The 21,629-nt window shown below is 38.6% G+C and overlaps 3 protein-coding genes across 3 annotated transcripts in view; 1 reads left to right on the top strand and 2 right to left on the bottom strand.

Annotated features, from left to right (window-relative positions):
* The window catches only part of LOC112464448, an 83,689-nt gene extending 72,442 nt beyond the window's left edge, over window positions 1–11,247 (bottom strand). Inside the window, exon 1 of the mRNA XM_025031433.1 lies at window positions 10,827–11,247. Within this exon, the coding sequence (XP_024887201.1) occupies window positions 10,827–11,001 (175 nt within the window). The 5' untranslated portion in view covers window positions 11,002–11,247. The remainder of the gene's footprint in view (window positions 1–10,826) is intronic.
* Window positions 11,248–11,894: 647 nt separating this feature from the next.
* LOC112464672 (cilia- and flagella-associated protein 206-like) lies at window positions 11,895–15,781 on the top strand. The gene is made up of 13 exons (XM_025031810.1): window positions 11,895–12,043; window positions 12,131–12,293; window positions 12,368–12,548; window positions 12,837–13,006; window positions 13,152–13,395; window positions 13,481–13,610; window positions 13,963–14,070; window positions 14,132–14,234; window positions 14,357–14,424; window positions 14,578–14,726; window positions 14,791–14,889; window positions 15,015–15,150; window positions 15,452–15,781. Exons 1-13 carry the CDS (start codon window positions 11,951–11,953, stop codon window positions 15,677–15,679), a joined length of 1,872 nt encoding a protein of 623 aa, XP_024887578.1. The 5' UTR covers window positions 11,895–11,950; the 3' UTR covers window positions 15,680–15,781.
* Window positions 15,782–15,887: 106 nt separating this feature from the next.
* LOC112464664 (upstream activation factor subunit spp27-like) lies at window positions 15,888–21,342 on the bottom strand. The gene is made up of 5 exons (XM_025031804.1): window positions 21,234–21,342; window positions 19,382–19,472; window positions 18,176–18,468; window positions 17,827–18,071; window positions 15,888–17,672 (listed from the first exon to the last, which is right to left on the bottom strand). Exons 1-5 carry the CDS (start codon window positions 21,274–21,276, stop codon window positions 17,556–17,558), a joined length of 789 nt encoding a protein of 262 aa, XP_024887572.1. The 5' UTR covers window positions 21,277–21,342; the 3' UTR covers window positions 15,888–17,555.
* Between the last annotated feature and the right edge of the window lie 287 nt (window positions 21,343–21,629).

The following is a 21,629-nucleotide window of genomic DNA, read 5'->3' as shown; positions in this document are numbered from 1 at the left end:
TTGTACCTATAAACATCAATTGTAATCGCAATAATAATTCACTGTTGAACATGGCAAAATCTCTCATATATATCTTCAAAGTATTTCCTTATTTTATGTATGTAAATCACATCGCAAAACATTGAAATATTTACGAAAGACTAGAGAATGGTCAAGTAGTATCGATATCAAACTTGAACATGCCTTATCCTCTACTCGTGCCAATCTGTGGAGTGACGCGGATGACACGTCGACTGGCACGGTTCGCCTACACTTCGTACATATCGCTTCTGCCCACGCATGGCACGAGCCGTCTCTTCGTCGCCGTCGTCGTCGATCATTCTCATTGAGTCTAACGCTTTCGAGCAGCACTCGCAGAGCGCGTCCGAGAGACATGTTCTCTACGCCCCTGCTTAAATCTGCGCCGCGTGATTGAGATTTCCTCGTTCTGAAAAGCGATATCAATTATCGCGTCTCCCCTGGCACCGTATAATAGATCTCAGCGACATTTTGCCTAATTTTGCAACGTACGATAATGGATTGAGATAAATTAGCGAAATGAAGGCGGACAAGTACGGTCAATGTTACGTATCTCGTTCTAGCTTTAATATAATTAATGATAATAACAATCGAAAAAGAGATGCTACAACCCTCGCCGCGCAGTTGCAATTTTTATCTCGAACATTTATATAGAGGATACTTAGACGACAACGCTTGGAATGACACGATCTCCCAAGTGATGCAAACGGTAGCTCTATCATCTTTCTCACTCATTCCCTTCCGTGCAATACTCGCAATTTTATGCAGAACGCCCCAGGTGCACCGCTATGTACCTAATGCACTCCTGCGTACTCTCGAGACATACATTACACGTAAATGCATCGCATCATTGCCCATCGTCTTCACGTAAGCTTTCTTACTGCGAACGCGATGCTGCACCGTCGTGCCCGCCCGCAGTAAGAAATACTTTGTTCGCCGTCATGGGTGGAGACGAAATGGTGCTCTTCTCCATTACCAGCCGATTAAACCATTAAGTTTGACAATAGAGCCATTTTCTGGTAAGCCAACGAAGTGCAGGGCCCCGAGAATCCTAACTTTTTTCGTGTGTTATATCCTTTAAAAAAAATATTTTTTGCAGACTTAGCGAATTCTCTTATTATTTAATCGTTTAAACAGTCTCTTGACCGCTAACGAAGAGCAAATCACTGAAAAAAACTGAGAAAAGTGGATAAACGAGAATAAAGCTGCAATTAGATGCTTATTATACGTAAAACGTTTCTGGGAAACTTTCATATTCACAGCTGTAACAGAACTATAATTGTTGGAATTTTCATTTTGCAAACATATTTATCTTCTTTTCTTTCTCTCGTATAAAAATCCTGCGATTCTTCCATCAAAAGAGCTAACTTTTATTAAAATTTGGTTCTATATTTCCGCATTTTTATTTGTAAGCCAATTATAACTACTCTCTTATAATTTCTCTTTTATTTATAAATTTGTTCTCAACGCAACTAAAAAAAAAGTTTAATAAAAAATGTCGCGTAGAATAAGCTATTTCATATACAATTTGCGATATTATATCCGGTTGTCCGTTTCAAAAGTATTCTAACTTCTAACTGTCTCTTCGCCAAGTACCAATTTTCGCATTTCGTTGTCTATATCTTTTTCTCTGTCCGAGTAATCCAATGGACGCCAATGGCCTATCCCACTGCGACGCTCTCTTTTCTGTCCTTTCGGAGGGAGCACCCGGTAGCTCGATGGAGCGTTTTGACATCGACACAATGAGGAAGAAAGATAAAGCAACGCGGGCGAAGTTTCATTGCCTTTCTCGACAGCTGCATCCCTGCCCGGCGAACACATTCAATTGAGCGGCAGAACGGAGCAAAAGCGGCGAATTTCCCTCGCATCCCGCAAAATAAAGTCTGAACCCCGCAGACCGCGATGCCTCGTGTGTTTGCTCCTCAGCAATCGAAACAATATTTCATACAACTCGTATTTTTTTATTCCAAACCATTCATGATATTCTTTTCTTTGTTATCTGTTTCGTTACTCTACGAGGCACTTAATTCGAGAATATGAATATGCAGAAAAAATGTAACGCAAATTTACGAAACAAGAGTATCTCAAACTCGCACTGGTATTCGAATTGTAACTACAAGAATATCTCATTTTTCGAAAAGCGACAATTTTAAATAACACGATAGGATATATGCATTTTTAATTTTTATAAAATTTAAAAAGTTGAATATATCGCGAGAGAGAGAGAGAGAGAGAGAGAGGAGAAAATACATTTTCAGAATGAATTACGTTGCACCTTTAATGTTACATTATTTTATTTCAGCGGTATATAAATTTTAATACTTTATTTTAAATTATTCGCAGAATTGTTCAATTTTGAAAAAAGACCTTTTTAACTTCAGATCGAAATGCAATGATTTGCAAGATGAGATACTTCGAACAAAATAATAAACATGTGCTATATAAGATAAATACAATAAGAGATGTTTCATGTAGAATATATATTTCTCACGCTTTATATTGCGCTATGGAATAATTTAGACAATTTAATTTCAATTCTATGGACAATACAGTCTATTCATAGAATACGCAGATTGCAATTAGGATAATTAGCAACGGAAGCGTTTCGGGTATCGATGGAATTGCGCCAACGACCTATGTCATCTGCGTGCTAATGCAATCATGATAACAATATTCATCGGGATTGCGCTGCATTGACCTGCCTCTCACCATAGGGCGGTTCACTAAACCGGATATGAATCTACGAGATTGTGGCAATATCCTGAATACAATGGAGTATATTATTGAAAAATAAGGCATAGTTGGACGATTTGGAAAGTATAATTCTGAAATTGAAAAAGTAATCCTTATCATTGTTAATTAATTTTGTTCTATATAATGTATTTTGTATCTTCAACAAATGCTGTATATGTAACAGAACATTGATATTAATTTGGGCTGATATTTTATCAGAGAATTTAATACATGTATGATATACTTTGCGCATATTATATCGTTAAAACATCATATTGTGTGCGTGATTAATATATTAAAAGTTTAAATAAACTATTACAATAGATTAATGTAATTTTCTCGCGTGTAAACACATTTTGATGAAACATTCGCTTTGGGACGGATCGTAAATTCGGTCGCGATTACGGGGATGTCGATAGTCAAAAAGGTAATGTTACATTCATGACATATAATGCGTTATAGCACATAGTGAGCATAATTTATTTTCGAACGTTTATCGCGCTGTGCGATATATCGAGCAAATTATTTATACGATCGGTCGCAATATACAATCAAAAATGGTAATGAGTTTCTACCGGTGCATGCGAGCCTCGTGCAAACTCGTAAACTGTTATTACTCCATCAACCCTCGCCGTCTCTACAAACGCACCCGGCATGCGAGAATGATGAATTTGGTGTATTTACGACTGTTTAATTGTCATCGAAATTACACATACAACAGCGAATCGATTTTCAATGGTTGGTATTTATGCGAAAGAGGATTCTAATGAGCGAAAAACGGGATTTTTGAATGTGCTTTAATTTTCGACTGATGAGTCGAGCACGTCATATATGGATGATTCATCAAGGCGATTTCAAAAAGCCGCTCGCACAGGCTCTCGAGCAATCCGGTTAAGCAACATGAGCTCGCACACATGGAACTGGCAATTAATCTATCAAAAAGAATACTTCGAAATACGAAATACGAAATACGTTTTTAATGATAATGATAAAAACTCGCCCATTCGGGCGGACGAAGTGCAGAACGTAACGGTTAATCGGTAGTTATAAACAAAATATTCAAACAGCAAACGTCAATTACAATATTAAATTAATTGCAACGCGCTACTGTGATTTTAAAAAACTACCGAGTTTACGAGTCATCTCGTATTTATAGCATAAGCAACGACATGCCGCTTGTATCGCGTTTACGTTCTTCGCGATATAACGGGCTGGTCCGTTAACGCTGCGCTTTACAGTTAGCCGGTCGTGCGAATTGTGCACTTATATAGTTCCGGCAAGTGAAGACTTCAGAAAAGGCGATGTAAAAAGAGGAGAGAAAGAATATAGTATACGAATTTCGAATAGCAGCTACAAACGAGGATTTCATCTTTAATGTCTTCCAATAAACTTTTAATCGCGCGCGCGCGCGCGCACAGAGTGCAACGCTCGTGTCTTCTTCAGTATGGACGTGGTCATTGAAGCAACATAAAGCTAACGCAATTGCGAAATAATGACGGCGGGTGCGGTGCCGTCCCGTGTACCGAAGCGAGGTCGCGAAATCGGGTCGTATCGTATAATGAACAAAGGTAAAAATCCCGCGCGGTGAAACGCTCGCTCGCTTAGGAGTACGGGCAAAATGCAGAAACGAATGCATTCGCTTTTGCAATAAAGTCTTTATCGGCCGACGTTATTACCGGCCGACTAATACGCCGTCGATTTTATTACGAACTGGGTAAATGGGACGATGTTGAGAATTTAACGAGCGACTTCGGTGTCGAATAGTAGCTCACGACCGGACTACCTACTTGAGCGAAGCTATACCATCCGGCGAAGCTGACATCCGCGAGCGTAATCGATTGGGCGGACCTTCGATTTTTTTCTTTATACAACGAGGTGCTTCACCCCGTGCGTCGTTCCGTCCGACTGTGCGAATTTTCCGATCGATTTCTCCCTGAGGCCGACATCCGCGCGAGACCGGAAAATCTCTCCTGCTCGCTCTTTTTTCCTCCTCGTTGAACGAGTACGTCGAGAGAGAGAGACAAAGAGAGAGAGTGAAAATATTAATATGCCTTTCCGATTGCTTCCACTCGATGACATCACACGAGAGTAATTAATTTTCTTCATTCGCGCGATACGTGGGACACCCGTGGGTCGATATACGCGATTGGGAACGCGAGATGCGAAATTTATTATGAATTATTATCAGATTCAAGAATCGTCTTCAGAATTGCTCATTTATTGGATATTGAAATGGGAAGTATGGAGAAATACTCAATAATACATTATTTTTCTCACGAGCCATTTTTGAGTAAGCTTTATTATAAAACTGTTTCAGTTGTTATTTAAAGGAAAAAAATGTACGAGATTGAAATATAGAGAAATATTTATATTATGTGAAAAGAATAGTTTGCGTTTATTGAAATTACTTAAAAAACGATTGTGTTTACCGGTGATTTTTGTGAATAAATTATTCGAGTTATTGATCAATTATTTCAGTTATTGGAACTCCCCTTTTCAGATTCATATTTTATGGATTTTAGATTAAGCTAATATATTCATAAACTCATGATGTATTTACATATATCGAAAAATATGTTAGCTTTTAAATACAAAATTCTGTTATTTTGCGTTTCGATATCACTATGTTATTGAATTCATTCAAACAAAATATTACTCAATTAATTTTTAATTGCAATATCGCGAGAGTTCGCGCTGTTGTGATAAAAGCAAATAATGACAAATATTCATTACAAAAAAGTAGCATTCTTTTATGATATATGTTGTGAATTCTGTAGAAACTTTTTAAAAATATATTAACACCACTTATACGTATAACACAATCAATCATTTGAGTTTTATACATGCAAAATGATTTTCTGAAAATACATGCACGTTTTATATCAAGTTTTTATTTTAAAAAAATGAAAGAGATGCAATAAACTTGTCATTGTGCTTTTGGTATAAACAGTCTGAAATTCGTCGAAGAATGACAATAACAGTGCATAAAACAGAGGCAATCCATAATAAGTGTGATTTATAACGCAATGTCGATACTTCATACATAAATCACAACACTATCGACGTAACATTTTCTTCTTGCGACAGAACATCTTCATGGACAAGGCAACGTGCAATTTGTCCTCGCATTTAAACAGAGCGACGAATGAACAAAGTCGTCGTGAATGGACCTTCTAGACGCCACTCGCCGTTACGAGAGCGAATGCTTAATGAATAACACGCCGACCCGAAAGAGCATCCTTCAGCTAAGTCGGTATCATCGAGAGGGCCGCGTTAATCATCGATTAACAGCGATCTATTCGCTCGGAGTGTGGAACGATGGTCGGCTCGACGACAGTGACTCAGCTGGCGATGATTCGCTCTCTCGGGTCGGGACCGGAAATGCAAAAACGTTTCATGCATCAACGCGGACGGATTCCTATTCAGAGTGTCATATCCCGTGAAGCTTTGTTAAAAGATCAAATATGACAGAGTTTTACGAAAGAAAAAGAGACACAAAAAGTTGAAAGAGGTATGTCAATATCTTTGTTAAAATATTATTATATGATAATTTGCCGACTTTATTACCTGGCGTTTCAGTTTGTCCAGACTCATTTTTTCCGCTTTTAAACTATCAGGAATTCTAGGACTATATAAAGGAAGCCAGAACTCTCAATAGTTTGTGAGTTTCTACAAAACGCCAGTTTCACACACACACACACACACACACACCACTTTATTATTACGACATTTCTGTTAATGTATTTTGAAATATTAGAGATGTAAAACAAAAGATTTCAGAGAATTTATACTTCGATAATGATCTTAATTGATGAGCCAACTCAGAAAGACATGTAGCACACGGGTGCTGGAAGGGTTGAGAGTACTGTAAGAAATCATCGAATGGCGAAAGAGAGTCGTTAGATAAGATCCGCGGCTTTCAGTACGCTGAAGTACCAAGTGGTAGCTTCAAGGTCTTTTTGTCGGTACCTTCACGGCCTGTCGAGCATTCCGAGAAGAACGAGAAAATGACGAGCTCTAGCGATACTTGGACGCGAGTCCGCAACGCCAGTACTAAATAAAGTCAGTGTTATAATTTTGCAGCATACTTCACAAAACAGAAACTTGAGAGAATATCTCGTTCTAATTTAGCTGAAAAGCAGCGTATCTTCGTACGATAAGACCGTCTTGTAAAGAATTGTTTGATGGGTTGAGGCAAACGGTTATCAAGTTGCAGAATGCAGAATGCATTCTGCAACTTGATGATAACCGCTTGTCAAAAATGATTTGTAGCGGAGGAACGCGGAATCCCGGAGTTACGATTTGAGGAAGAGAACTGTGATATACGATGCACGCGAGAGAGGTTTAGCATCCGCGGAGGAAACGCGCGGAGGCTAAACGCATCGCCGACATAAAGATTATACGTCTCTATTCCGTCTCCGCCGCGAGTGCGATTAACCATTTTCCCACCACGTTACATATCGCCCGGGCACTCTGACATTACTCATTTGCAGCTGGCGGCTTTTTCATGCAGCTGCAAGCGCAGCCCCGCACGCTTGTACGAAAGCTCGGCAGATTTAACCATCTCGAAGATTTATACTGATGATATACGTTCGTAAGTATAATTACATTATAATGTTATTTTATGTCCTTTTCTCTCTTTGTAATATCGGGTATTGCGAAAGAAATTTATTTTATTATTTTTGTGCGGTACTTCCACGCGTTGCGGAGGAAACGTGAAAAGATACGCGATGCGATCGATTTAACGTTAAGGCGGACTTTTTTGGGGGGAGGGGAGTCCAACGTGCGCTCCGCCTCACATGTGACCAGGAAGAATAAATAAATCGTAATGTAAATCCCTATAAATCTCTCACACGGTCCTGCGCCGCCATCGCATTTACATTCAACATACTCCCATAAATTTTTATCGACTGCATTGACGAACTGGTGATCCTCTCCCCCTAGTCTAACAATGGACATAAATTCCATGGCGCCCTTTGTTGGAATGCCTCCATTCTCGCCGGAGACCTCCTTTTTACACAACGAGGGATATTATTTATACTCGTGTCGAACTGCGGCGAGACCGGGTGAGACCAATCACGACGATTTGTCATTTAAATAACGCTCTATAATAATCGAACAGGAATACTCTCAGGTTAAAATTTAATTTTAATCGATACCTACAAATGTCTCGTTTCTTAAAAAAAAAAAAATCAGCTCGCGGTTCAGAATTAGGAAAATCTCATTCGTTCATTTATCAATATGACTCGATTCAAGTTAAGTTTGTATATTTAACCCAAGAATGGACGCCTCATTTTTTTGCATGAACGGTCACCTGGGGCCTGGGGCTACTTTTATACCCCAATTATAGGTCATTGTTATTAATAACATATTACATATTTTGGGTTTCTATAATTTATTTGGAGTTCTGTAATTTATCAGTATTTGAGGACTATATGTATATATATTTATACAACATTTCCCGAAAAAAGTAAGAAAAAATAAAAAAATTTTTTAAACGAAAAAAGCACATTAAAATTACTGTGACATAAGTTTTATTTTTTGGGCACTGGGGTGTTTTAGTAGCTCCAGCGCCCGTTCTCAAGCTAAAGCTTTCAACTGTGATCTCTACTTAAAAAGTAAGGTCCCTACTTTATTGAAATATTTCGAATTTAAGCTATATCAATAAAAGTTACGTATTCGATTATGGTAGCTGGCAATTGCGGTCTCATTTGCAATGAATAAGTCACCGAGATGCACGTGGCGGTTTATTACGTAATTACGTTCATGCTTCGGAAAGGTCGTCGATACAAAGAAACTCGTGATTCATTGCGTCCTTCTCGGCGTAAACGCGGTGACTGTCGCGCCGTAATTTTCGCAATAGAACTTACCACGAGACGTTATTTTACAAGGAAGTAACGTCAGAATAAAATAAGTTTACGACCGTTCCAACCCTGCTGTTTTCTCCGCGTACTTTTTTTATGTCCCATTTTCTGTTGCGATAATGAGTACGTTGTTTTGAAAGACGCGTCAAACATTGCAACATAAATATTTCGAATAGAAAATGAGGAAATCATATAAAATAAAATATGTAAAAATCCGAATATTATATATAGCTGAACGACGTTGCGAGCAAATAAAATGTTTATACGTGATTTTAATGCAATGCAGATTATTAAAAATACGTAGATTTTATTTTAACCGTTTTACATTACACCAATTTCCCGATAAGCAATCAAACTTGTTTGCTTATCAATTTCCGATATTAAAGATAAAACGGTCTTTTTTTTACACATGATCCTTTGATGATCGTTAATGAACATTGCTGATGTTTCTGTACAGCGTTTATATCCACGTAATTAACGGTGAAATGTCAAAGAAAACAACATTTATTGCTCTCCGTTGGAAACTCCATCTCGTATATTACAAATAAAATCAGGAAGCGTTAGATTTTTCCATCTCTGTCTTTACATATGTTAATAAAATGGTATAAGTTCAAAAATGTTACAGTTCAAAATTAAAAACGAAATTACGTAACATACGTAACGGGACGTGTATATAAAAATTAATTTAATGAATGTAGATTCGGTTTCAAAAATGCACGCAGCATGGCAGTACAATGTAGAATATTTATGAAAATGTTTAAATATCTAGACAGAATAAACACGTAAAAGGGAAAACCACGTACAAAACACACCTAATGTAACTATAGTTTTGCTATTTAAACACGACGTTAACCCGCGAAGGGATCCGCTCTCGCAGCGCAGCGGCAACGTGACATTGCAGCGTGCATTGGAGGAATTCTGTTCTGCGGTAAGAATTCCCCAAAGAAATTGCGGATCATCTCGCACGAGAGCGACGGCCACACGCGCTTTAAAACGAAATCACTCGGCAATGACGTTGCTTGTCGCGTGACCATGAAAATGCAACGCACATCGCTGTGTGCGGCATCAATAAAAAAACGCGCCGGACGATTCATCGATTGATGCGTCATACGAGAAATCGCGCATCGACCCATTGATCATCAATTGGTCGCTCGCGCCAAGAAAAAGTCGATTTTTCTCAATTTAACACGTTAACTGCCATTAGGTAATTTTGTCTTCGAACCCATTTCTACATCAACAACATTATTTTAATATATTTAATTATATTTATTTTTTGCCAAAACTCACAATAAAATTTTTATTTTTTCCCTTCAAAAAAATCAAATCGGTGAATATATAAAAAAAAGTGTCCGTTTATAGGCCGCCAACTGCGAATTCGATAGCAATTTGTTAAATTAAAATATCAAATTTGTAAATCGAGCATCGTTCGAATACTCCCTCACTCTCTTTCACTCTCGTGAATCATTATATTGTATAATCGGATTTTGTGGGTATATACGATGGGGTTTACAAATAAAACTCATTGTCTGAGTTAATTTTACTTAATTTCGCACTTAATTATCTATTTATATACAAAAAAACGAACATAGCTGTGGAACTATTTATAAGAACATCGAGAAGATAATTTAATTACTTGAACGCGATGTACATAGCACGATCGTTAAAGCATTAAAATTTTACGTATCGAGGACGCGAAAATCGCGAATAAAACCGGAGCTTCAACGGTTGAATGTTTACGCGACGTGAATAATATCATCGTCGCCGCGTGAATTTAGCCGCGGATCTTTTCAAGTTCAAAACAAAGACGTTGCATTTACGGCATATAAAAGTGAATACCGTAAGTTTCGTTTCGCACATGCTTCGGCACTGGCGGCGAACGCGCGCGATAAACGAGAGAAACGTATAATATACAGATCATATATAAAACGACGAAGCGCATATCAGGAGCCAATCGAACGACCTTGAAAACAACATATCGAAAAGTACGTACAAGTGCAGACTTGCCTAATTTTGACGCCGCGGCTCTTTCATTTACTCCGAATACTCCGATGCCCATAAAATCAAATCGCACGATACGACAGTTACACGCGACTGCGAGACGCGAGAGGATCAGCTGGAGCGTCAAGCGTCACCGTGCAGGAAAAGTTGACGAAAGCCCCGTAAGTAACGTAATGTGCATTGACGAGAAAAAAAGCGTGACGCGTGACTTACCTTGATTCTCGGCGTACGCGACAGGGACGACGATCGCCAGCAGCAACGTCAGAAGGATCAGCACCAGTTTGCACCTCGCCGTCGCACCACCTCCGCCTCCGCCTCCGCCGCCACCACCGCCGTTGTCGACGGCGACGACGCGTCGCGGATCGGCGCGCCGGGAATCGCGCGCCATGTTCCTGAGACACTCGACAACCCGCTGGCTGGCTCGCTGCCTTGGGACGCGTTGACCGCGACTCACGCGAACGTCATGACAACACGGTGCTCCACACGACGCGGCGACCCACGCTCCCTCGCACGTTGGCTGTCTCGCGTCTGTCGCTCGCGCGCGCACACACCACACTCACGTTACCGACCACCCAGCCCGACTGGCTCCGATTCACTCCGAAAACTCCGAAGTCTCCGAACGCGCAGACCGTCGCGACACCTCTGAACCGTCGACCGACCGCCCCCTTTCCCCCACCATGGCGACATCCGGTCGCGGCGCGGCGGAAACGGCCGAGCGCGAGCGCGCCGTGACGCACGGAATTCAAACGCGAATACGACAATACGTATTATTTTTGCGATTATTAATTCGTGAAAAAAATGATTTTATTCGTACATTTGATGAAATTCAGAACGGCTTTAAGAAATTCTATCTTTAGGGGCTACCATTAGCCCCTAAATGCTTTCCATTTCCCGAAGAAATATCGTGTATCTTTATTTTTATTTTTCATATAAAACCATGTGTAAGCGTTAAATGTATATTGTAAATGTTTATTGTGGGGAAAAATAAGAAATCATAAATCTTTCACTAGTCGACATGAAGTTTGCGCTTGTATACTTAGATGTATGAAGTACGTGATAAATATTAATCGATAAAAGAATATTAATTCACGATGATACGTTTCTTTATGTCAGTAGTTATTGTGCAAATCAATCTACTTATTGATTTTTAATATTATACTGTGATAATAGATAATAGTATTTAAAGAATTTAAGAAAGTATTGAAACGTTAGTAACGATAGGTTTCAATATAAGTATTGATCAAACTTTATGGGTGGATGGGTGGATTTCGTTCGAGTCGACGATTGTAGCAGGTGAAAAGTTCTAAATCAGCTGACTATTTTATTCGCCTCTTATAATGGAAAACGTTCGAAAAGAATTGACGAAAAAAATCGTAAACGAATGTAAAGTAAAAGGGACGTCAGTAACCAAGGATTTGGCTTCGTTTTTGGTAATTTAATAATGAGATATTATTGAAGCGCAAGCAAGATTCCAAGCAGTGATTAATTACAAGCGGAGTGTTCTCAAAAACTTTTAGCTCTCTCTATATCAATTAAATCCAGCGTACCGAATAAAAGAAAATGACGAGGAAAATGCAAAAGTGATTCAAGCTATAACAGAGAGGCTATGTGACCAAAGTCGACCCAGTCTTGTAACTTTGAAAAATCAGCTGTACTTCGCTAAACATTATCATGATAGAGGTAAGCATGTTTGTGAACTGGATGTTGCTTTTATATGTAGAAATTATTACCATAATATTTCACATTTCGCTCAGACGAAACTGTCAAAAGGCATCGATTACGACTGCACCAAAAAACTGCACCTCTGGTCGCCGAAATTTGCGACACTAACAAATTGGAAAGTGGAAAAGATACGGAAAAGTTGTATCAGAAAATATTGGCAGTAATAACGCTTCTGAGCGGTCTGGGAAGCCCCACGGTCTCATCAGTTCTGAGGTAATCATCGATTATGTTCGCATAAATTTAATAAAAATTCCAAGTTATATAAAATCAAGCAAGATCAATATGATATTCAGTGTTTCGTCTCACATTTCTATCTTCTCAATCTCGGAAAATTTATCTTTTGCAAACGCAGCATTATTACCGTCGCGAATAAAAGAAATATACTCGAAAAATTATTTAATAATAATTATTTATTATTAAATATACATTTATTCAATTTCTTGTAAAATCTTCAACTTAAAGTTTGATACATAATGTTACATATAATGTATTTATCATTAGGGAGGTTTCGGTGGCGTTGCAGAGCGTCTTTCAGGCTTCCGAGCTGGCTCACTACGTGACTTTGCCGAAACGGGAAAAGGAGGAGCAATTGATGGAGTTAATGTGTTTAGTTGCGGGAATCCGTCTATTTAACAGAGATTGTCAACGCGGTGGCGAGGGGATCGACGACCGTAAGAGCGTGGAATAATTTTTAATCCGGACGACTCGGTGACAGCTTAAACCTGATTGGCTTTAACGGGGATAATATCGTGAAAGATGTTATAACTACAAGAAAGCTTATCGCATCACAAGAATGATTGCGATAATTATTTTTAGTGCCGAGCATTCTACAAGAGGCTCTAACGAAGACCCGCAACTCTATTCTCGAGCTGTTAGAGCCGCTAATGACCAAGATATACAAGTACACGGCCGTTGTGGAAAACGCGATCACGCGCATATCGATCGACGCTTCGGATGCTGCATGTAGCAGCTCAAAGGAAGCGGCATTAGACGCAGACGGAAAAATTGAGTGGGCCATCGAAATGTTAACGGCCAGTCGTCAGCAAGAGATCTACATCAGGTACATCATCTCTCAAAAGAGAAATGATATTTTCGGAAGAGAAATCTCGACAATTCACTCGATTTCTAATACAATCTTGTCGTAGAAAGCTGCTGAGTGATGTGGAACGTAGCGAGAACACGGTGAAGAATCTGCTGGAGCGTCTTCAAGCACGACTCTTTAAACTCCACGACACTGTTCGATACAGAACGGCTATCCCTACTACTCAAGTCTACGTAAATACGACTGCTTAAAAAGATAAAATTGATGCCTGACATAATTACTTTGTTAGCATTTACTAAGTATTTTCAGAAATTAAAAGTTACGGAATTCCGTATAGTCGTTTTAATATAATAGTAACAATTTCGATGAAACAATTGTTTTCGTATATAAATCTGATTGTTCCATATATAAGAAATAATTCATTTATTAAAATGTATTATCTATTAGCGGAATTCTCTAACAAAATATAATATTTCTTTGAAATTCGGAAAGTTATAATTTTTATTAGGATAAAATGTTTGTTGAATCGTTTTCATTAAATATAATCGCATTACGACGATTAATAATATATACTCTGCCTATCAGCCGCAATTTATCGATTTGGCGGATGTATGGATGGGTCTGCAAGATGAGGTGATCATTTTGAGTAGCATCAACAACTTCCTGTGGGAATTACAGAGTTTGAGCAATAAGGTATTAATGCGTTCACCAATGTTACTTGTCCGGTTTATATTTAGAATGATTTACGTTATAGATTGTGAACATTTACGAGGAAACAAAGTTAGAAGATATAGCCGAGGATGTGGATATTTTAACCGATGCTGAAAGATTGGAACGTTCCATGGGGAATTTAATAAGTATTAATAGTTCTTTAAATTAAAAACGAATTTTTACTCATCGATCTTATTTCGTGTTCGCATAAATATTGATATGGAATGGATATATATATATATATATATATCTTTCCGTTTTTTTACAGCGGAATGTGGAGAATGTTTGATATATTATCCAAACGTCACTAAAGACTTCGAGAAGATCAATTTAGAGGTAATCGTAATATAGAGCAACATTTACAGCTAATACTTCTATATAATTTTACGAAACTTAAAGAATTAAAGAGCTTGTACAAAAATTTTATGTGATTTTATTCCAAAGACTCGAATAAATTTTCAAACAATGCTGGACCGAGGAATTTATTAGTTTCTAGGATTTTGCGCGTGGACATTTGCGACGGGCAAAGGAGCCCTTATACCAGGAAATCCGAACAACGGTGTTGCAAAATGGAGAGGAAAACATTATGCCTTTAAGTCGCCCGAAGTAGCCGCTAAATTCGGAGAAAATCCCGACAGGTATTCTTTATCGTACAAATAAAAATAATATATATATATATTCCTCAGCTTCAACTACTAACAGGTACATTTACGACGCGCTCAATTTTGTTCGCAATCACGCGGAATACATTTACCTGTTCCAATTGCATGAAGAAATTGAAGCCATGCAAAGCCAAGAAGAGTGAGTTTATCAATATTTTGTTTATTAAAAATTATCTATATAATAAAATATAATTAAAAAGTTATATATTTAATTATATTTTGTCGCTTATATAAACGAGCGCAAAAAAATATTCATTTTTCAAGATTAACGGAAAAAGGATTGCGGTTAAAAATTCGTCATGATCAGAAAGTTCAAACAGATGTCCACATACTTCCGCCCTACATTGATAAAGATTATACTTCCAGCATTTGGGAGCTGAAACGTAGAGCATTGCACTTGGTACGTCGAAATTTATCGACTTATAAAAAAAATACTTGAATGATAAGATATATGTCTGAGGAACATTAAGAAATCTCGGCTCTCTAGCAATGACAATTTTAAGAACTCCGTATTTTATCTATAACTTTTAATATTTCGCCTTATTATTTGTAGAGTTCTAATGTATGTTACGAAACATATTGATCAAAAATATGTAATATGCATATAATTTTGACATATAATTTATTTTTCCATTTTTTCTCAGTTCTGTAGTGTAGATGAATAAGATGAAAAATACTGATTTCGCATAATAATTTTTCAGGCAAACATAAGTCGATGTGCTACGCGCAGCACGCAGACACTTAATTCGCACTTTCGATATGGTGTTTACGTGCAAGCGGCTTTGCCTCAGGATAAGGAAGTTCAAACCAGAAGAGATAACTATACAAACACAAAGAAACTTATGACGTTTATATTTGGATTGCGAGGCAGGCGGGATGACAATCAGCACGTTGTATCGTTCTTGGAAGATGAGCTTGAACATTTATAAAATTCAAGTTACCTCTGAAATAATTGTGTAAACTTGTATACACGCGTAAATGTCTCAACAATATTGATATTAAATGGAATGAAAAAAATTACATATTTACATTGTGAATAATCAGTCATATATAAATCCATTTATTCGAAATATTAAGGATATAAATATAGGGTCACGTTAAAAGTGTTAGGAATTGAAATAAATTACACCCAAGCTTAAAAAAAAAATGAAAGCAATACTTTTTAATGACATTTCCAAATACATTTCACGGAACATTACAGTTTAAATAGGTTTTTTCCTCTTTCATTTTTAGGGAAACAAGTTCGTATTCTAATTTATCATTCCGTACGCATTTCTTCCACGTATGTAATGCTTTCGTGAACTGCAATGATCTTATTTGTGTGGCTTTCCTCGTGACTTTTAGGCCAGCTTTTCTTTAATTTATATTCAAAATACACGAATTTTACATATGTCGAAGCTCGGACAGATGTATGCAGTTAAGACTCCGCACCTCGCTTCGCGTGAGCCTATTATTTAATTCCCTACATTTCATTAACATCATCCAGTGGTCGCTGCACGCACTGTGACTTTATTCATTTAATATGCTTATAAGATACCTTTCAGTGAATATATTGTTTTACCATTAGATCTTAAACGTTAGATTCAATTTTTACACCAAGAAACCTATATTACGACAATAATTAGTAATTACACGATAATACAATTAAACTTTGCTTACACTTGCATGTGTATAATGTAGCTATTATACAGAAGAGGTACAGGATATTAATTTTCCGCGTAGCTTCTCTTTGTTTTTTTTTTTGTAAATGTCCGCACATTTATCTTCGTTCTGAAGGCGAAATCTGTCATTCTATTACATTCATTTTTCAGAAGAAAAAATTTTCAATATAAAAAGGGGTAGAGAAATAACAAAAATACTATAAAACTAGCACCAGATTATCCATAATTTGTAGTATTTGCAGAAATGTATCATTCGCCAATATGAACCATCCATATTGTTTATGATTTACGGTTCGTCATATAGTATAGTTCTATATTAGTTTCATGACCGGCGAACAGCAAATTATAAATCGCAAATCATGCATAGTCTGGCATTAACTTTAAGGATTTTCGTACTAAAGGATAGATAGTTAAAATCATTGATAATGACACAGAACAAATATGTTTCTAATACTTCAAATATATATATATATTGAAAGTAATTATATCGCCAATGTAATAAATGTGTTAGTTGAAATGTCACAGAATAAAATTGAGCGTCTTATAAATATCAAAAAAAGTGCTTCCAAATTTAAATTTCATTTTTAGTTTATCATTCAATAATGCCATTGCTATAATCGCGCGCCGTTACTGCATTAGGAGTAAGATATTGTTATTAATGACGACCATACAAATGATATAACATTTATTTTGAATTAGATGACTTAAAACCAGCTTATTGACTATTGGCCACTGTAATGTCATTCACATTTCGAAATCATCTGGACGTTCATGGTAACAATTGTCCCAATGTTAAAAGGATTCCAAAGAATTTGCGATTACTTGTTAAAAATTATATGAATCGTATGCGTCATTACCAACGCATTTGTCAGGAGTCATGTTTATAATAATTAATAATGGCTACAAAGTCAATATATTATATATTGCAGTCATCAATGGGACAAAATGATTACAATGAGCGGCAGAGTACGTCGGAATGGTGTAAACATGGTCTAAAGTCTTAAGTCGCAAGAAATACCTTTGTGTTTCATGTATATGTATGTATCGTGTGAGAAAGATGAAGAGGTGCACAAGACGCACCCTGGAATATGTTATATATATATATATGTATATAACTTGTCGGAGATCGGGATTGAAGAATGATTTAATCTACAAAGTGATTTTTGAGGTATTTCATCATGCCGAAAGTTCTGAAACGCTTTACGCCGATTACCTTCATTAATTCCTCGTCACAAATCGCAAACTGTTTATTCTTAGGATCCTGTAAAAATAGTCATTTTCTTGGCAATATGAACTTTATAAAGTAACATGTAATATATAGTAATATATATATATAAAATAATTAAAATAGAAAATATTGATGTATAAAAAATAAGTATGAAAATATTAGATAAATGATTACAAATAATACTTACATAAAGATTCCTTTCTTTGATGATACTCCATACTTTCTTCACGACTTCATGTCGAGCCATTTGTTCTGCGCCAACAACCGCGGCGAGTTCTGGAGATAATGTGATAGCGCGCGTGTAACCACCTCCCTTGCCTTTGCCACCAGCCCCCTTCTTTGCTGTACTTCCTGGGGCTTTCTTGTTTTTACCCCAGTCCTCGTCACTGTCACTGTCGCTACCCTTCTTCTTTCCTTTCTTTCCAGGCTTACCTATAAAAAAATATTAACATATTCCATGTAGAATCAAGATTTTTAATAAAATCTTGATAAAAAATGAAATTATAATAAAAATACTTATAAAATAAAAATCTTACTTTTTTTAGGTGTAACTTTAGGTTTCTTTGGGCTGTATTCTTCGTCGCTAGCATCATCATCACTAGCGCTTTCTTCATCATCAGAGGATCCCTTCTTACGCTTGTTAGGAGTCTTTTTAGCAGGATTTCGCTTAGCTGGCTTTTTCTCTTCTTCCTCCTCCTCCTCTTCAGATCCTTCTTCCTCTTCCTCCTCGCCATCTTCAGACTCCTCACTAGCAGCCTTCTTCTTTTTCTTTCCTCCGTCCTGTTTTTCTTGAAGACATTCCATGACTAAATCATCCACCTCCTTTTTCCTATAAAAAATAAATGTAATTTATGGATATTATTTTTTATGTAATGATTATCAATGCGGGGATAATCTGTAAGCTTAAATGTGAAAGCATGTCAGAGAAGGAACGAGGTGGTAACTTATATCTATTATACTGGCAGTTCCACTCAGATAATCCTCCGTTTTTTTCTAGGACACCAAGAGACTCTCTTATGCACAATTTTATAGTGCACAAGTGCCTATTATATGTCCATTTTAAAGTTTTGATTCAAGGATAACAATTAATAAAGTGTAATCAAATAAATATATTTTATACTAAAAGACAAATTATATCACGGTAATATCATCTGCGTGTCATGAGCACATATAATAAATTATCGAATTGAAATTGATAAAGAAATGAATCATTTTTCTATTTAGAAAACATCTCAAACTTGTTTAGACACGTAGAATTAAATTACTTTATACTAAATACTTGCATACACACATATTTATATTCGGAATTCATATCTTTAATATTTTATTAATATGACTCGTATTTAAGGTTGACTTACATTATCAACGTGATAAAAAATTTTTATATAATAAACGTATTAAATTCAACTTACAATATAAAGATGTAGGCAACAATGAGACACAAGACAACAACGAGACACAAGACAACAACGAAAAGCAATTTGATTTGGCTGTAAAAAATAGTCTAGATGTTGCAGCTTTGACGTGAGTAAATGCGCTTGTATATATAAAAAAAAATATTTTGCCACGTTGTGTAATACGAATCGAGTTGGAATCGAAATTAGCGTGGTCGCTTTTTTTTACCAATATATGCGCGATGGTCATATCTTATATCAAAATATAAAATGCGAAAATATTTTCCTGCAATCAACTTCTGTAATGTATTTCATCTATATATGTCATATTTCTTATTTATTGCTTACCTTTCTATAAGGTCAACATCGAGTTTTTCTTCGATTTGTTGCCTCACTTTCTTAGCAGACATTGTAGTGAGGTCAGCATCCTTGAGGATTGCTAAACAAAATTAATAAACATGATGTAGTAAATGCTTGTTGCAGGCAAGATACGTTAAAATATTTATTTAAAAAACTGAAAAAATCTGAGAAAACCTTAAGGACAGTGACAAATATTATTCATGTATTTCATAATTATTATTTCAATTATAAAAAATAACGCATTGTTCCTGCAAAGATTTTATTTATCACAGAATTTTTCTTATCCAAATGCTCTTTAATTTTATTATCTTCATTTTATTATTTGGGAAGGATAAGGTAATAAAGGGAGAAAAATCCTGGGTTAAAAGTACAAGTTAAAAAATCCGCATAAATTCGGTCATGGTTGTATTGAAAAAAAACGGAATGGTCGCGCGTCGCCATTCGTTCCCCGCGTCTAAGTACGTAACGCGTCGTGTGTATACGCGGGGACTAGTTTGGTTTCCCGCGTCGGGGGGATCTAGTGAATATCGAGCGCAAATGGCCGCCGTACTGGCGCGCGCCGTGCCGGTCGACGCGGCACCGATCGGAGCGGCGCGCGACTGTAACAAAAAGATATCTGTAAGTACGCGACGAGGCGTCGTTGCGACGCGTGGAGCGAGACGCGGAGGGATTTTTCTCCGCGTGCCGCGGTCGATCGGGCGGCGCATTGATTCCTGAAACGATCGAAAACCGCGAGAAGATGGGAAGGGACAGGAGGAGAGACGGAGAGCGAGAAGCCGGAGGGAAACGGACGGTCGGGGTCGGTCTCGGTCTCGGTCTCGCACGCGCGCGCGCCCGCGCGAGCGCTCTCGGTCGATTCGCGACGCTCGCCGAAAACCGTTCACGAAAAAAATACGCGGGCGCGCGCGCGCGTCGGCAGCGCGCGCGCTTCGTTAATCATCAACCGTCGCTTTGTAACTCGCGACGGGCGAGAGAGAGAGAGATAGAGAAAGAGAGACGCGGATTGCAATGGCGAGGGAGGGACTTTACAACGAAGCAGGGAAAGATAGCGAACTGGCGAATATATCTCGGCATATTAACGACGACGAGGACGACGAGAACGGCGGTGGCTGCGGCTGCGGCAGTGGAGGCGGGCGGCAGCGGCTCCGGTTATAACCAATGACGATCCATTCGGCGATATACGCGAGAGAGGCGCGCGAAGAAGGGAAGAAAAGGGCAACGCGCGCGCGTGGCCGTTTCCGATCGACGAGAAGCGCATATATCTTTTCTCCAAGGAGTCGCATATACAGGGATATACGCACTTTTTTATCTCTCCTACGGCGTAAAAATCCGTCGTGACGCGATGCCGAGAGTACGTGAGAAAGAGAAAGACAGCGATAGAGAGAGGGAACGAGACACGAGAATACGAGAGCGAGGCTGATAGGCGCGCGCCACCACACACTCGAGACGCGTCATACGGCCCGCCGCAAGGACGGGGCCGAGAAAGCTATCTTTTTATAGCGAACGACGAAAAATCCGAACTTTCGTCAGGGCACCGAAATAGCTGGTCGAAAAATCGCGAGCGGATTGCACGGGGCGCGTACTCGGCCGGTCCCGCGGTTAGTCCGATACGTAGGTAGTAAAATACGGCCGAGCTCCGGTTGTAATGGCCGGCGTGGGGCACGCCACTCGGGCACATACGTGCGCGCTAAAGTCGTCCGCGCGCAAGAGGAAAGAGCCCGATTTCGCCCGTATTCCCGATGCCGCGGCTACGCGGAACGCGCGCCAACGCCCGTGCGTAGCTCGATTCCCCAGGAATCCGACCTCGAAATCGTCTACATCGCGCGATATCGCCGCTTACCGGTGATCTCCTTGCGTAGCTCCTCCTTCGTGATATCGGCCATGGTAGATGCTTCTCGCTGTGCGTACTGCTGCCAACTGAGCCTACGCCGGCTACGGACTCCCGTAGCGTCCGTTGGTACAGTCCCCGCTGAAAGCGTCCGGATACACGACCGCCCGACGCGCCTGCCAACGCGAATAACTCGACAACGATCGCACCAAAACGAATACTATATACACCAAATCGTGTTAGTTTTTTACGACCGACAAGTTTCTCATGACGCCCCACGCGTAATTCGGCGATCGGAGTATGTCAATTCGTGGTTTCCTCACGGCGCACCGCGCGCACTTTCGCGACTGGCTGTACGTGAAGCGGCCGCTCGTGGCTGCCGGTGGCGTCCACGGTACAGTCCGCGCG

This window comes from Temnothorax curvispinosus, unplaced genomic scaffold, assembly GCF_003070985.1.
Source record: "Temnothorax curvispinosus isolate PA1 unplaced genomic scaffold, ASM307098v1 QBEX01001498.1, whole genome shotgun sequence".
NCBI lineage: Eukaryota > Metazoa > Arthropoda > Insecta > Hymenoptera > Formicidae > Temnothorax > Temnothorax curvispinosus.
Note: the sequence above shows the minus strand (reverse complement) of the source record. Positions and strands in the feature narration are given on the sequence as shown.

Coding starts and splice junctions, on each gene's coding strand:
- LOC112464672 (XM_025031810.1), top strand. CDS start 11,951: ATGGAAAACGTTCGAAAAGAATTGACGAAAAAAATCGTAAACGAATGT. Junction 13,611..13,962: donor TCCCTACTACTCAAGTCTAC/GTAAATACGACT, acceptor TCTGCCTATCAG/CCGCAATTTATCGATTTGGC. Junction 14,890..15,014: donor GCCATGCAAAGCCAAGAAGA/GTGAGTTTATCA, acceptor TCATTTTTCAAG/ATTAACGGAAAAAGGATTGC.
- LOC112464664 (XM_025031804.1), bottom strand. CDS start 21,276: ATGGCCGATATCACGAAGGAGGAGCTACGCAAGGAGATCACCG. Junction 19,473..21,233: donor GCTACGCAAGGAGATCACCG/GTAAGCGGCGAT, acceptor AATTTTGTTTAG/CAATCCTCAAGGATGCTGAC. Junction 17,673..17,826: donor TCAAAGAAAGGAATCTTTAT/GTAAGTATTATT, acceptor CTATTTTTACAG/GATCCTAAGAATAAACAGTT.